This window comes from Penaeus chinensis, chromosome 6, assembly GCF_019202785.1.
Source record: "Penaeus chinensis breed Huanghai No. 1 chromosome 6, ASM1920278v2, whole genome shotgun sequence".
NCBI classification, from domain to species: domain Eukaryota; kingdom Metazoa; phylum Arthropoda; class Malacostraca; order Decapoda; family Penaeidae; genus Penaeus; species Penaeus chinensis.
The window spans coordinates 31138240-31153239 of NC_061824.1; the positions used below are offsets into that span (position 1 = coordinate 31138240).

The 15000-nt window shown below is 37.1% G+C and overlaps 2 protein-coding genes across 12 annotated transcripts in view; one reads left to right on the plus strand and one right to left on the minus strand.

The window, feature by feature from the left end:
- Nucleotides 1-1773, plus strand: part of LOC125026675 (protein HGH1 homolog) — a 7683-nt gene extending 5910 nt beyond the window's left edge. Inside the window, exons 6-8 of the mRNA XM_047615281.1 lie at nt 286-476; nt 714-847; nt 1591-1773. Coding sequence (XP_047471237.1) covers nt 286-476; nt 714-847; nt 1591-1735 — 470 coding nt within the window. The 3' untranslated portion in view covers nt 1736-1773. The remainder of the gene's footprint in view (nt 1-285; nt 477-713; nt 848-1590) is intronic.
- A 1101-nt stretch (nt 1774-2874) lies between these two features.
- The window catches only part of LOC125026674 (dynactin subunit 1-like), a 66083-nt gene continuing 53957 nt past the window's right edge, over nt 2875-15000 (minus strand). For 10 of the 11 annotated variants that reach the window (XM_047615280.1, XM_047615277.1, XM_047615272.1 and 7 more), the window contains 19 exons: nt 13771-13871; nt 13331-13530; nt 12811-12948; nt 11662-11821; nt 11309-11515; nt 11025-11198; nt 10648-10780; nt 10314-10504; nt 9865-10002; nt 9310-9495; nt 8763-9006; nt 8025-8218; nt 7614-7886; nt 7294-7432; nt 6743-6945; nt 5644-5766; nt 5296-5451; nt 5100-5189; nt 2875-4911 (listed from right to left, as the gene is read on the minus strand). In XM_047615280.1, coding sequence (XP_047471236.1) covers nt 4771-4911; nt 5100-5189; nt 5296-5451; nt 5644-5766; nt 6743-6945; nt 7294-7432; nt 7614-7886; nt 8025-8218; nt 8763-9006; nt 9310-9495; nt 9865-10002; nt 10314-10504; nt 10648-10780; nt 11025-11198; nt 11309-11515; nt 11662-11821; nt 12811-12948; nt 13331-13530; nt 13771-13871 — 3191 coding nt within the window. In that variant the 3' untranslated portion in view covers nt 2875-4770. The remainder of the gene's footprint in view (nt 4912-5099; nt 5190-5295; nt 5452-5643; nt 5767-6742; nt 6946-7293; nt 7433-7613; nt 7887-8024; nt 8219-8762; nt 9007-9309; nt 9496-9864; nt 10003-10313; nt 10505-10647; nt 10781-11024; nt 11199-11308; nt 11516-11661; nt 11822-12810; nt 12949-13330; nt 13531-13770; nt 13872-15000) is intronic. The other variant, XM_047615271.1, reaches the window with a different exon arrangement.

Below are 15000 nucleotides of genomic sequence, written 5' to 3' on the forward strand. Positions count from 1 at the left end.
TCATGAATGTTAGGCTTGTATGAAAGACACGTGCTTGGTTGAACTTGTTTTTGGTTTTTAAATAGAAATATGTAAGAAATTCATAGATTTAATGTTTTCACAGTTTTATATTTATTTTACCAATGTTGAGATTGCCATTACAATTTCAAACCAATTATTATTGACAAGTAGTTTTACATCTATAGATGTTTTCTGCAGTAATAGGTTTTATAAGGTAATATCTTGTTTAACAAGTACAATGAATCTCATGCACCAGGAATATTACTCCTAATCTCTGCATTTCAGAACAGCACCCATGGCTTATGGGCGAAGAGGTAGACTTAGTGCCACGCTTACTCCTCCCTCTTGCTGGACCAGACGCATTCACTGAAGAAGAAAATGACTCGCTGCCTGTAGATCTTCAGTTCCTCCCTGACGATAAAATAAGGGAACCAGTGCCAGAAATACGGAAGCTAGTTTTGGAGGCACTAATGCAGGTAAGGCATTCCTTTATTCTCCCTTCCTCCTTCAGTCTGTAGGTATGTAAGGTTATTTGTGATTCATGATTATTAGTAGACAGAGGGTGTATCTGGATGTGGTGTTAAAGAAACATAGAAGCCATTTGGATATTTGATTATGATCCAGTTCAAGTGTTTATCTTTTCTGAGCAGTGAATTAGATACTCTTATCTTGCTCTGTCTTCTTTAATTAAGTCCACTCTTGTTCACGGACAGATGTGTGTGACGCGTGAAGGGAGAGAGCTGCTGAGAAGTCAGAATGCTTACCTGATTCTCCGAGAGCACCACAAGTGGGAAGAGGACCGTCATTGCATCATGCTCAATGAAGATGTTGTAAATCTTCTTGTCAGGTGGGTAGATGAAGATGCATCATTATTGTAAAGTCAAGTGATTCTTTATAGGTATTGGATAGAATTGGCATTGTATTTGGTCAAAAGCTTTATTTGTTTACAATGTCTAGGTCTAGAAACTTTTTTTTTAAGATTCATATTTACATACATTTAATATTAAATAGTTAGTGTAACTAGATGCTGTTTAAGACAATATTTCTGCTCATATTCATTGTCCTTTAATCCTGTTTCTAGAAAAAAAAAAATGCTGATGTGCAGATAAATAAATAGTATTTGTCATGTATGTGTTTCCAATCAAGATTTGATTACAATTAATTCTTATATTTAGCTACAGATACTAAAAAGGTGTTATTAACCCAATGGCGTCGGGTGTAGAAAATTAAAAAAAACTCTACGCTCTGGCAAACGGCGGCAGCGCGCCGACTCTGAGCACGTGAATTCGGTACATCAAGCCGAATCATTGCCTCGGGGCGTTTTGGCGCGGCGCCGCTCCGGACAGCCGCACGCCTCAAATCGGGCGTATTGTTATGACGGCGATAGCCGTGACCCGTCGCCATTGGGTTAAAGTTTCTTTCAGATATTTTAACTAGGATCAATAGGTAGTCTCAAAGAGCTAAAGAAAGTGGTGGTTTAGTAACTGGCTGGATTGCAGTTGCAAGTCCATATGTCTTATTGTTTTGTGGTATTTTTGAGAGTAATTTCTTGGTGGTTTTCTGATGCTTTTGTGTCCTCCTTTCATACAGAACTGAAGAGGAGATAGGAGTGGATGACCTATCAACCATTAATGTGCCACCTGACTTAGCAGATAAATTTACAAAGCAAGATGAAGAGTACCTAGCAAGTGGTTCACAAGACCTAAGCACACTCCAAGATAAGGAAACATCTTGATGATCAGAATTATGGCAGAATAATATATGATACTCTGATTTTAAGGTTTTATTCACCCCCCACCCCCATGGTCGAAGTCATAAAACCATATAACTGAGAATACTGAATACTTTACTGAATTGTCTGTAACAGTGCAACAGCAGGAATATTACCAAGACTTTATTTATGTTGATACATCAGTAACCAAGAGGCCAAGGGTATGCAGTATCTGCTGATGACAGAGTTACTGAGAGTCACATGTATTTTGGGGCCTTAGAAGGGCTAATGATGCATTTTATAAACTCACTTTATAAAAATTAATCTTCCTGAGAGTAAAGTGCTCTCTCATTCACTCTCTCACACACAAACACTTCTATTCAAATGCACTCCTAAACACACTGTAAGTCTATCATAAGAAGAGTAACTGCAGCATAATACCCATTTTGTCAGGCCCAGTGGTTTAACCCATTGGATCTGGTTGTTGCAGCAATCAAATCACCAAAAATACGGGCATTGGGCTTTCGTAATTTGCCACTCTGCTAAGTGGCTGCTTGTAGGCCGGGCGCTCATGATTACTTGTGTAGTGACAGGACTCTGTTTGCAAAATTACTTACTCTTTTTACGCATAAGCATGATTAGCTTTTTGGCCATTTTCTAATGTCCATATTTGCCATTTGATTTGCATTATCAAGATGGTACATTTTTTTTCCTTTGCACAGACTCCATATCATATCTCTGGGTAGTCTACTGAATACTGTTATTTTTTACTATTTTTTATTTTTTTTACATATTTGGTTTTCTGTAATACAACCTGTATCACCATTCACAGCACCAGGAATCTGATGCTTAGCATGGAAATGGCATCTTCCATGGAGCCAGTGCTCTTCCAGTCACTGCTTATGGGCATTACATTCCACACTCGTACATCGATGGGGATAATGAAAAATCGCCAAATGAGTACAATAAACCTCCCAATAGGTTTGTGCACTCATGGTGAGTCTTTTCCATCACCCCGGCCTTCAGCAGAATCGCTATTGCCTGGCATACAGCCAGATTTTCCCGTGACAGCATGTTCACGTTACCTGCCCCTCGACCTGGATTATTTCATGACATTATGGTTACATCACCTAGTTCCAAGGGGTTAATAACATGTGGTTTAATATTGCATATAGTGATGATTTTAATAGGTTGAGGAAAAAAAAAGAAGACATTTTTTGGTGAATTTTTTTTACTGTAAAGTTAATAATGCTTTGCCTGGCTTATACATACTAGCACATGGGAGAGATTAACACTTCAATATGTCTGCTGTGGTTTAAAGAACAAGGGAAAATGTGACACCTTTGGTTTCCTAAACATCAAGTATATTAGAATATGAAAATATCAGAAAATCCACCTGGTACATTAAGGAAACATACCGCTTTTAAAAGAAGTTTGTGCAGATCTGGCCACAGTTATTCTGCTGCATTACAAACTTTGGAGGAAACTTTTTATCAGCAGGAAAATGCATAGAATTTAAATAAAAGCCTGTTAATACTGTGATAACAAAAGGGGAAAATAAGTTTTCAGCTTATAAGCTAAAGAATTAAAGCTTTGTGCATACCCACCACCATGAACTTGCTTTTCTATACATGATATAGAACCAACCAGATGTGGGTATGTGCTTGATCTCTCCTTCACTGCTCTCTGCATAAAGTTCACACAGTACCAAAATTGAGGAAGTCTGCAAATGCACTTTGCTTTGCAGCTTTCACTTACACTAATGCTATTTCTTTTGGGCACCTGATAACCCTGCCAATAAGTTCTCAAGGAGATTCAATATTACTTACTGCTGCAAACAATGACCTATTAAAAAAAGGCTGCTGGAAAAGCAAACAATAAACCTTTGAGGCTATTTTACTGTCTAAAGCTGATATTCCACTGCATATCTATTATGCAATTTACACTGGTGCTCATTTCCACATTTTGAACAGCTGCACATTGTTTTGTCATGGTACACTACAGTGAATGTAACAATGATTTAGAAGCTGCAACTTTTCTAATGAATATTACAGTTGCTTCAAACAAGTAAAAAAAAAATTGCACATCAAGCTAGAAGCAGATCACTCTACTCATTCATTATCTTTTTATGAAGTATCTACTGGTGCCCCTAAACATCTGATAACAATACCAATAAAAAAAAATGAATAAATAAATAAAGAAGATGTATATGTAAATAAGCTGCCATAGTACTACCTTCAAAATTATAATATCCAAGCTGCACTTGCTCTCAAAATGTAAGGCTTCCTATAACATTGTCTTGGCACACACTTTACCTTGGAACTTTTATGTTTAACAGTGTAGTAAAGCTGGTCTCAGAAGCAAATCAATGACATAACATGTGAAAACTAGTCACAACTCAATTATTTGGTTCTTATCTATTTTACATAATATTTCATACATTTTACATAATGCAACGTGAACTCTCAAGGCAAAGAAACATGGAACATTTAAAAATAAATAGGCACACTGTTTACACAGTTTCTCAATATTACAACACTGAAATATTTTTTCAAACATAAATAAAAGCATGGTTCATAAATATAAAATGCATAAATACCCTACAATAAATTTGCCTTACTAATGTATTAAATACCAATAATTTCTGTTTGTAAAACTAACTTTATTTACAATTTCAAATCAGAGAAAAAATATTGAAATGCTATTACAGTATTTTAGTTCCCCTGATAAAAAAAAAAAAAAAAAAAAATCTTTACAATGAAAATGCTGAAAGCCAGGCAGATGATCCTTCTTTTAATATCATTTCATGTCAAGCGTTTATTCCTTAACAATACTCGACTCCAAACAGAAAACTATACGTCACACTCTTCCCATACCAATGCTTCGGTTTCTTAAATTGTAAGCAAAAATATTAAATTATACACTGTATTTACATTCTCTTATCACATTTTCTTCCCTCATATCACTGGTCAGCATACCAGACCCAAAGACTTGATGGAAGCAGGCTTTACAGCAGTTCTACATGGTAAGATATTTGGAAATGAAACCCAAACTCCACACTACTTTAACAGCCGGAGATGAAGCTTCTTGAGGTGGTCTGGCTGGAGGATAACAGGAACGGGTTCCTTGGAGGACTCAGTAGAAGTGGAAGAGGGTACCTTCAAGCGGCCCACGCACACCAGTTCCTGTTCAGCCATTGCCTGTGGAGAAGGAGGAGGAGCTGAGGTTTGGCTCATAACCCTTGAATTTAATGGTCCTGATCAGACATATTTATATATTCATTTACATTTATGTTGATATATAGGTATAAAAATATAAATAAATAAATAAATATAGATACTTATTCATTTTCTATTGATCTATTTTTTACATATATAAATAAACTCACTTTGGTTAGCTGTGGTGAGGGGAATGTAGAAAGAGCTGTCTCTACACTTCCTCCTGGCTTCATTGTAGCCACTGCCTTTGTGATCTCATCCTGTAATAACAATAAAAATCAGCTTGATGTGATCTCAACTAAAATGTTTTTTATTTTTCTATCTATTAGAAAAGGGGTAGATATTTCAATCTAGTCTTTGTCTTACCTGAAGTAATGTTATTTGTGAACGTAAATTATTGATCCTGTTGTTATAATTAATAAGATGGTTAGCAGGGGATGCAAGGTCTGTGCATGGTAGAGTGGCTGCCCGACGCTTGCTTAAGTCCACCACTTCTACACCTGTGATCATGTTGTGCACCTCCTGAAATTATATATATGTCAAATGATATACAAATAAGCACATACAAAAACCACACAAAACTCCTTATGAAACCATGTCCCTATCACAGAAAATGCCAAAGTCAAGTTTCATGGTATGCAAGATACAGGATAAACAAAATAATGCAGATTTCTAGGGCACCTTAGATGTACTAACACTTGGACTCTGACCAACCTTCTGGATGTGTGACGCTTGACGGGTCAGCTGATTGATGTGGTCGATGGATTTCTTCTCCCCTGCATTTGCCTCTTCCTTGGTCTTGTCTCTCTTCTCCTCACCAGATCCAAGGTGATGGATCTGAATCAAAACATCAACAAACATAATAATGGGATACTGATGATAGAGCACTAACATAAAAAGCATGAAATAACTGGGAAGTTAATGTGCCTTTCAATTTACCCTCACTTTGACGGGTTTCACTTTAACTAGTTGCACTTAGTTGACAATGAAGTTATTGTCTAGGGCCTGGGCACCAATGTTGGCTTGATGCTTTATGTGACTTCAACTACACCTTAAAGTTCTACTAAACAGTGTAAAGAAGTTGTGTGCCATGCATTCTCAGGCATAAATACAGCCCTCCAAAATCAGTTGAAAACACCAATCTTTTTAAACTTTTGGAAATGAAGCTATCAGGAAAAAAGATGCACATCAAACAGTGACTGAAATCACTAGCACTGTGCAACCTAAAAAGGCACTTCATATCTACAATTTTTGGATGACATATTTTCAGCAACCATAAAGAAAGTTTGAATATGGATGAATCAATGAAAAAAGAAAAAAGGAAAAAAAATGAGAAAGAAAAATAGAACACTGTTCTTCATTATATTACCAAAGATGCTTCAAGTGAAAAAGCCAGCAAGAGAAATGGGGATCAGCAAAAATAGTAATTAACCCCTTGACGACGGGTGAAGAAAACAAAAAAAAAAAAAAACAACAACTATGCTCTGGATATCAATGGCAACGCGCTAACTTTGAATACGGGAGTTCGGTACATCAAGCCGAATCACCAGCTCGTAGCGCTTTGGCGTGCCGCCACGGCATACAGCTGCACGCCACAGATTGAGCAGTTTGTTTTGACGTCTCACAGCGTGACCCGCCGGGAAAGGGTTAAATGAAGCGGAGTATTCATTATAATTTGAAAATGACCATTAATATGTGTAATAATTATCTAAGGATTACCATAAAAAAGGAAAAAATTAATAATATAAATAAAATGAACATTATTACTACAAATAATTATACTAGCTAATACATCATCCAAATAATTCATTACCTTGATTGGTTTCAGTGCAGCAAGTTGGCGATGCATGCGATGAGCTGTGTTGTAGTGGGCAGCTGCAGTTGCATGGTTCAGGGCTGTGCGGAGGTCATTGATCTGCTGAAGGAGCATGGGGGAGTCACGCACCACTCCACCACCCACTGTCGGAGGTCCCCCTGCTGCGGAAGGAGTTGTTGGAGAGGAAGGAGAAACGCCTCCTGGAACATAACCAGGAGAATTAACAAGACCAAAAAAGAAAGAAAAAAAAAAAAAAGAAAAAAAGAAAAAAAAAAGAAAAAAAAAAAAAGGAAAAGAAGAAGATAATGAACAAGGAATTCATAATCATATTTTATTTTTTCCAATCAGAAGACTAAGATATTAAAGAATGATCGCATCCTTATGGAGTGCATTGCATGGGTTTTAGTTAAGGTTATCAATCCCTCTCAACATTCAATAAAAACTATCCTAACACATTATTCTACATAGAAAGAAAAAAAATAAATAATAAATAAATAAATAAAAAAAAAAAAAATATTAAAAACACACAATGCGTAGGGAACACAAACCAGTCAAAGGAGAAGATTTGGACAAAGCCTCATACAAAGTCTTCTTGTTGAGAGCTTTGAGTTTCTCGCGAAGTTCACCCTTCTCTGTCTCCAAGCTCTCAATGTCACTTTGGAGATGGTCCATTGTTTCATCATATTCCTGCAAGAAAATATTCTATGTAGATAGTATCATTGGGAAGGGAGATACAATGCTCTTGAGAATAAATGGAAAATAAGAAATATAATGATAAAATAACCACTACTCCCATAATTTCTCTCCAACAGACACAAAACAAAAGATTGAAGAGTTAAGACTCTAGAGCATATCCCTTTTCTGATACCTTTTCTTTACGCCGTAGCATCATCAAGGTGTCGTCTAACTTCCTCTGCAGCTTCTCAATGGTGAGGTCAGAGTCTCTGGTGGCCGTTGACAGCTTCTTCTCAGCCAAGTCTCTCCGGACAGTCATCTCGCTCAGCTCCTCATTCTTCTGCTTCAAGGTGAGCTTCAGGTCCTTCAGGTCCTGCTCCTTGTTTTCTAATTTGTATTTGATGTGTTCTGTATCCTTCATCTCATCCTTCAATGCTTGGGCTCTTAGAACCACTGGCTGCAGAGTCTGCACCAATGCCAGTGAAAAATTACAGAGTTAAGACTGCATTGGACCATAAATACACAAAGTACAATCAGATCTATAGTATGCATTTTTTCTTTTACTTTTTTTCAAATAATTACCTATATCAAATGTTCAACTTACCCTCTCCTCGACAGACCCATCAAAGTCATACTCTCCCTTCTCAAGAGTGTTAGCAACACGATTTATGTCATTCTGGGTGCGACTCAGGGACAACCTGAGTGACTCTGGTCCCAGGTCTTCTCTGCCATAAATGAGGTCTGTGGCTTGATGGATGAACTCCTTCAATTTATCACCCAAGATGCCGTTCTCATTATCTGGAAGTTCATTTAGAAATCTTAATATTACTGCTAATTTCTTATTACTAGGCTAGGCTATATAACTGCCAACAGGAGTGGAAAACTTATATGGCAATTTATACTAAGCTACTCACGATGGGAGCCCCTAAAAATTAGAAGCACGGAAAACATAAAACTACCTCTCATTTCTACTCTTGACTGCAGTATTAATGAATTTTTTAGTAATATTGCTAAAAAGTGGCTTCAAGCCTAGTTTTGAGGGGCTGTTTCTCCCTCTACGACTGCAGCCATGGCCACTACTCTTTACCATACACAACTTGGAGCAGGTTCGACTGCTCATAATGAGACAACATTATCCCTCCTGGTGTGAGGGATAGTCTGCCATGACTTGATAGGAAATCATCCCATCCTTGCCATCAGAAATGAACCACAATAATTGTTCAAACCATAAAAAGACAAATAACATTCCTACATCAAATAGAGAAGGAGAGAGAAAAACAACATAGAAACCAAACAATAAACTTGTGTTTAAAAATGACAACCTCAAAATCCAAACAATTACCTGCTAGGAGTGAAGTCTGCTGCTGACAAGCTTTGCTCACATGCCTTAAGGCCCGCGTTGAGTTGTTCATGTTGGCAATTGCACTGGTGAGGGCCTCTTGTACATCCTGGGGATAGCTCAGGGGTCCTACAGATCCATCCTGTGGCATCCTTCGGCGTATCCTCTTAACAGCTCCCTGGATGTCCTTACTGGCATTCACAATGTCACGGCACACTAAGGCAACATCAGATGCTTCATGATGAGGCTGTTAACAAAATTCAGAGTTACAAAGTGCATTTCTACATTACACTGAGTGTAGTTGAGCCTTTCAGATTGCTGTTACATGTGTCTGTTTTTTTAGTTTTCAATCCTTCTTTATCTTAGTTTACATAATTTACTTTCCCTTACTTGTCCCTATTAATGCTGATAAATTTTTTGTTAAACATAAATAACAAACATATATCTGGAATATATGTATTTATTCTAAATCTAGGCAACTCTTTCTGCATCTTATACATCCAAACAATGAAAAAAGGATTATCTAAGAATGCATAAAAGCCCAACTTACATGTAGCATAGTAAGGATAGCTGAGCTGTATGTACCAGCAGCATCAGTTCCTGAGGACAGCACTCTTGCCACATCAGTCAGGTAGAGAGACTGGTTGATCTTCTCAGCAGCAAGATGAGCAGGATACACTGTTGAGAAGTAACCAACAGTCTTCTCCAAGGCATCCATTGGTGTATTTTCATCTAGCTGTGATATTGGGGTGAGAGACATAAGTTAACAAAGGTATGCAATCTCGGAATAAGGGTAAATGTATGGCACTAACATAATTCCTTTTATTCCTTTAGGGAGTTGACTGAGGGAGATTCTTTCATTCCACATTAAAAAGTATAAATACGTTAACTGCATAACACTAAATCTCTTATTTTCTTTACTATCCTGCAATAGAACAGAAGAAAGAATAGGTACTCCCAAAACAATTTATCACTTTTTCACAAAGTGATAAGATGATCTGATGATATCTGTTAAGGAAAGGCCCCATTCACCAGGAGCATTTCCCACACCAGTAAAAAATCAATACATCTTATGTTAGATCCTTTCATCCTCTGCAGTCCTCACCTGGTCTTTCCTGAGAAGGTCTACGTAGAAGTCGATGTTACGCTCGTGGGAAGCCATCTCTCCATACAAGGTTCCTAGCTTAAGGAACACTTCTACGTTGCATGTATTGAGCACTTGTTCATATTGGTGCAGCAGAGCCTGTGGTGTATTAACACATAAAGCAAAGAGGTTACAGAGGCATGGATTGCTTTGTCATTATCTTTTTATCAGGCCTTGCGGTATAGTACTTAAACTGTTTAATGCCGAGTTGAAATTCTGTACACAAATATCTCATTACACAGATTTTCTTTTACATGTGATCCTTAATAAAAGTCATGTGTCTTAGAAATAAACACATCAACAGAATAAGTTGAAAAAAAAAAAAAAAAAACATTATAACTCATTTCTGTCTACTGCTTTATCCTGTAACCTGGAAAATACAGCTACTATCATTCATAAAGTTACTGTACCTGAAGTGCATACAGAAGCTGCAGAAGGCGTGAGGCAAAGGCATACTGCTCAACTGTATGAGACTTGAGCACCGTGTTCCTGTCGATGGTTTCCGGAGCTGGATACTTGTCCCTCAGGCCACCAATGACAATTTCAGCCTTCCACACCATCCTGGCCACAAGCAGCAGCACAAGCACAGCATCATGGTCACCTGTCAGAGAAATATGAAATAACTCAAAACTCTGAATCATGAAGAACAAAGAAAAAGTTATGCAATGCAGCACATTATTTCTTGAAAGAGGAGGAAGAAGATGTTTCTCAGATGTAAAGGAAAAATAAATATAAATGACTTGCCTCCCCTTGTCATGAAGTTATCAGGCATGTACTGAGTAAGGTAAGCCACATGTTGGTTGGCTTGAGCAACCTCCAGCTGACGAAGTTCCATGTCAATGGCTTTACTATGAGCCTTTGTTTCAATGAACATTTTCTGTGGATGGAGAAAGATCCTGTTATAAAATGCAAGTATTTCACTAGTAAAATTAATTATCAACTTGATATCCATCTACAAAAAAGATCATCTTAAAAGTTATTTTCTGAGCTGTATCATATTTTATTTATCTTTGTAATCAACAGCATATATCTACTTTCCATAAACTGAATCCAGCAGTAATACAAAATTACAAAGCATCCAAACTATCATAAGGATAATCTTCACCACAAATCTCAATTACCTTGAAGTCAATGATCTCTGAGGGAGTTGCAATTGGCTTGTTGGTCTCCTTCTCAAGTGCCTGACGCAGCTCGATGTTCTGCTCTTGCTGCTTCTGGACCAGCTCTCGGAACTTCTTAATGGTTGACTCCTGGTCCACTATAATCTCATTGGAAGCTTCACGTTCCCTCATAACCTGGGGGAAACCAAGTCTCTGAGGCTAAGCAGTTCAAAATAACAAAGATATCAATGCATGATTTATTAGTTCATTAACAAGTGATTCTTAAACTGCCACCTTCAACTTACCTCCCTGATCTTTCCATTGGCCATGTCGAGCTCTTCCCTCAGCTCAAGCTCCAACTCACGGGCATTCTCCTGGAGCTGGTCATTCATATCATTGATAGCTTCGAGATCTGCCACTGTCTCGTGCAGCTCAGCCACTTTCTCTTCCAGGTTGAGGTTGCGATCGGTCAACGTCTCCACCATCTCCTCTGCGCCCAGAGCTGCATCAACCTGTAAAGGGAAGTAGGTATAAAAGTTTCCTTAAACAGGAGGCATGTTTTAAAAGGAGAGAAAAAAATGTAATCGCAGCATTATATAAATACCACTCTTTGTTTTCTTATGATTTGACACATAATATCAACTAAAATTGAACAAACCTGTTCCTGAAGATCGGATATTGTCTGTTCCAACTCAGCAACTTGTGATGTCAATTTAACCCGACTGCGGTTGAGTTCTGTAACCTCAGTCTTTTTGGTCTCCATGTCCTTCTGCAGTTTCTGGAGTTCATGCTTGTCATGTGCAGCTAAGTCACGCATTCTAGGAAAATAAAAAGGAAATCAATCAAAGTAAATACTTAATTTGTGAGGGAATCTTCAGTATTTCTTTTACGATTAATTCTAGGTGAATGTGGCATATCACACATGATTTAAACAGCTAGCATACCAGAACTTGTTCTAACTGTAACTAGGATACACCCTAGGTTGTCAATAGCTTCAAAGGCTTGGATATAAGCATAACCACTTTGGGCCTACCTTAAATACTAACAAACCCTACGTTCTAAACTCTAGTCCTCTCCTTCCCCCTTATCCCCTATCCTCCCCCTTTCCTTAGCTCTATGTCTGATTCAAGTGATTTCTTGGCTATATGAAACTTAAAACAAGTAAAAGAAATAAGCTTTATCAAAGCCACCCGCAAACGAAGTGCCTGTTGTCAAATTTGCAACCATATACTCTGACATTTCTTTGTAACTGGTACATGACTTGTTAATGCTGATTTTATAAAAAGTGACTGTCTATCTGAGTAATAGCCTCCTACTATATTATGTGTATTGTTATTTAATGTTAATTCTAAATTCATATCCAATACAAAAAAGGAGAAGAAGAAGAAGAAGAAGAAAGAAAGAAAGAAAGAAAGAAAGAAAGAAAGAAAGAAAGAAAGAAAGAAAAAGAAAGAAAGAAAGAAAAGAAAGAAAGAAAGAAAAAAAAAAAGAAAAAAGAAAAGAAGAAAAAAAGAAAGAAAAAAGAAAGAAACTCTACATGTGTGAGTTAACCCCAAGTGGACAGATGGAAACAATGCTGTTAATCCTAAAGTCCCAAACCAGATATCTGCGTACTTTTGACAGACATGCAAGAGTTCTGGCTTTTCTTGGATAAGGGAGAGGTAAACAAAAAAAAAAAGAAAAAATGATACAAAAAGAAAAAAAAAAAAAAAAGAAAGAACATTACAAAAAGAAAGAAAAAAAAAAGTATAAAGAGAAAAAAGAAAGAAAGAAAAGGAATAACATACACAGACTTCTACTCCCTTACTTGACCAGTGTTTCTCGCAGACGGCTGTTCTGCTGTTCAAGCTGCCTGACTTTGAAGGTTGTTGCTTCCGCATCCCCATCTGTTGGGGTTCCAGCTCCACCACCACTCATCTCTGTCTTCAGGATTTCCAGGTCCAGTCTATTAGAGGTCGGGAGAAAGGAACAGCATGATGATGATGATAATAATAATAATAATTATAACAATAATATAATAATAATAATAATAATAATAATAATAATTAAAAAAGTAATGATAAAAATGATAACAATGATAATGATAATAATCATAATTAATAATAATAATAATAAAAATAATAATAATAGTAATGACAATAATAATAATCTTAATAATAACAAAAATAACATTATTAATAAGTATAGCACTTGCAGTAGCTATAATAAAAAGGGAAAAAAAAAGGCTTCAAAACACCATTGGCAAAAAGCCCCCCTTAATAAAAAAAGAGACCTCGGAAAAAGGCCCCCGGGACTCCCGAAAATCTTACGAGAGGGCCTTGGCTTACGTTAGTTCCTCTATTCTCTCCTTGGCCTGGTCCAACTCCAGCTGGAGCGTCTCGGCCTTCTCCTCCGCCATCTCCTTGTCTAGGGTCAGCATCTCGACATTCTCCGTCAGCTCCTGGGTGTCCTCCATGTGCTTATCCTTAGACTCTATGGCCTCCCGGGCATCTTGCTTGGCCTTCTGCATCTCACGCTGCAACTGGGCCTGAAGTGGGGGAGAAGGAAAAAAATAATAATAATAAATAATAAAAAAAAGATGAGAAGAAAAAAATTAAAATAAAGAATGAGTAACAAAGAGACAGGGACTTGGGCAGAGAAAAAAATATACATAAGAAGCTCCAGAGTGATAAGAAGACATGAATATATACACATTTATAAATATTTTTTACTTACCACTCAAGCAACATTATGTTATACTGTAACAAATATTCACAAAATTACTAACCTGAGATTCCATGATCTTGGACTTGAATTCTAGCAGCTGTTCTAACTGGAGCTTCAGCTTTTCACTCTCTTTCAATTTTTCCTTATCCTGAGCCCGTTTCACTATAAAAAAAAAGAAAAGAAAGTAGTTAAATAATCCATGAAAAAGAGCAATCAATGACATATAAGTATGTATATGTATGTATGTGTATGTTTGTATGTGTATATGTATGTATGTATATATGAATTCAAATTCAAATTCAAATTCAAATTCAAAATACTTTATTCCATTAAATACAATGGTTATTCTTTTTACAGAGAAAGGGATTTTACAGTACATATATATATAAGATACCCATAGAATTAATGACAGTACATAGTCATGCCTATTCGTATATATTGAAACATGATGTCATTGGTGATTTAAGAGATGTTCTTTTAATTTCTTTTTGAATGTATTAGAGTTTCTGATATTAGTAAATTTGTTCCAAATCATGGGTCAACTCTGGTACCATCATTATAGGGACACGCACGCACGCACGCACGCACGCACGCACGCACGCACGCACCCACACGCACGCACGCACGCACGCACGCACGCACCCACACGCACGCACGCACGCACGCACGCACGCACGCACGCACGCACGCACGCACGCACGCACGCACGCACGCACGCACGCACGCACACACACACACACACACACACACACACACACACACACACGGACGTACGTAATGATGGTACCAGAAATCTCATATATAGACACATATTTCTATATACATATATACATATAAATGTATATGTATAATGTATATATGTATACTACATACATATATATACATATATACATAATGAATATCTATAAAGTATGGGATTTGCCACATAGAAAGTAAAATAAACAAAAAAAATTCAAAGACTTTAGGCATTAACTGAGCCCAGTAATATTACTGAGTATGACACTATGAAGTATTGTTGAGGAGGCCAAACCATTATTTGCATTAGAAAATTGATTTTTCATAACAGGGCCTTTCATTTAAAATTCATCTAAGATGACTGCCCCCTCAGTTTTAATTATAACTTTGTGCTGATGAGTAACATAAGTAGAACTAATGCAAGTTGAGCAAGAAATATTGGTGGTGCAAGCACTGAAATGTTTGAACAGCTATACCTTAGAAGTTTAAATTATTCTTAGAAATTCCAATAGATAGACTGAATCTTTTATCCCACAAAAACTATCATTTCGACCCA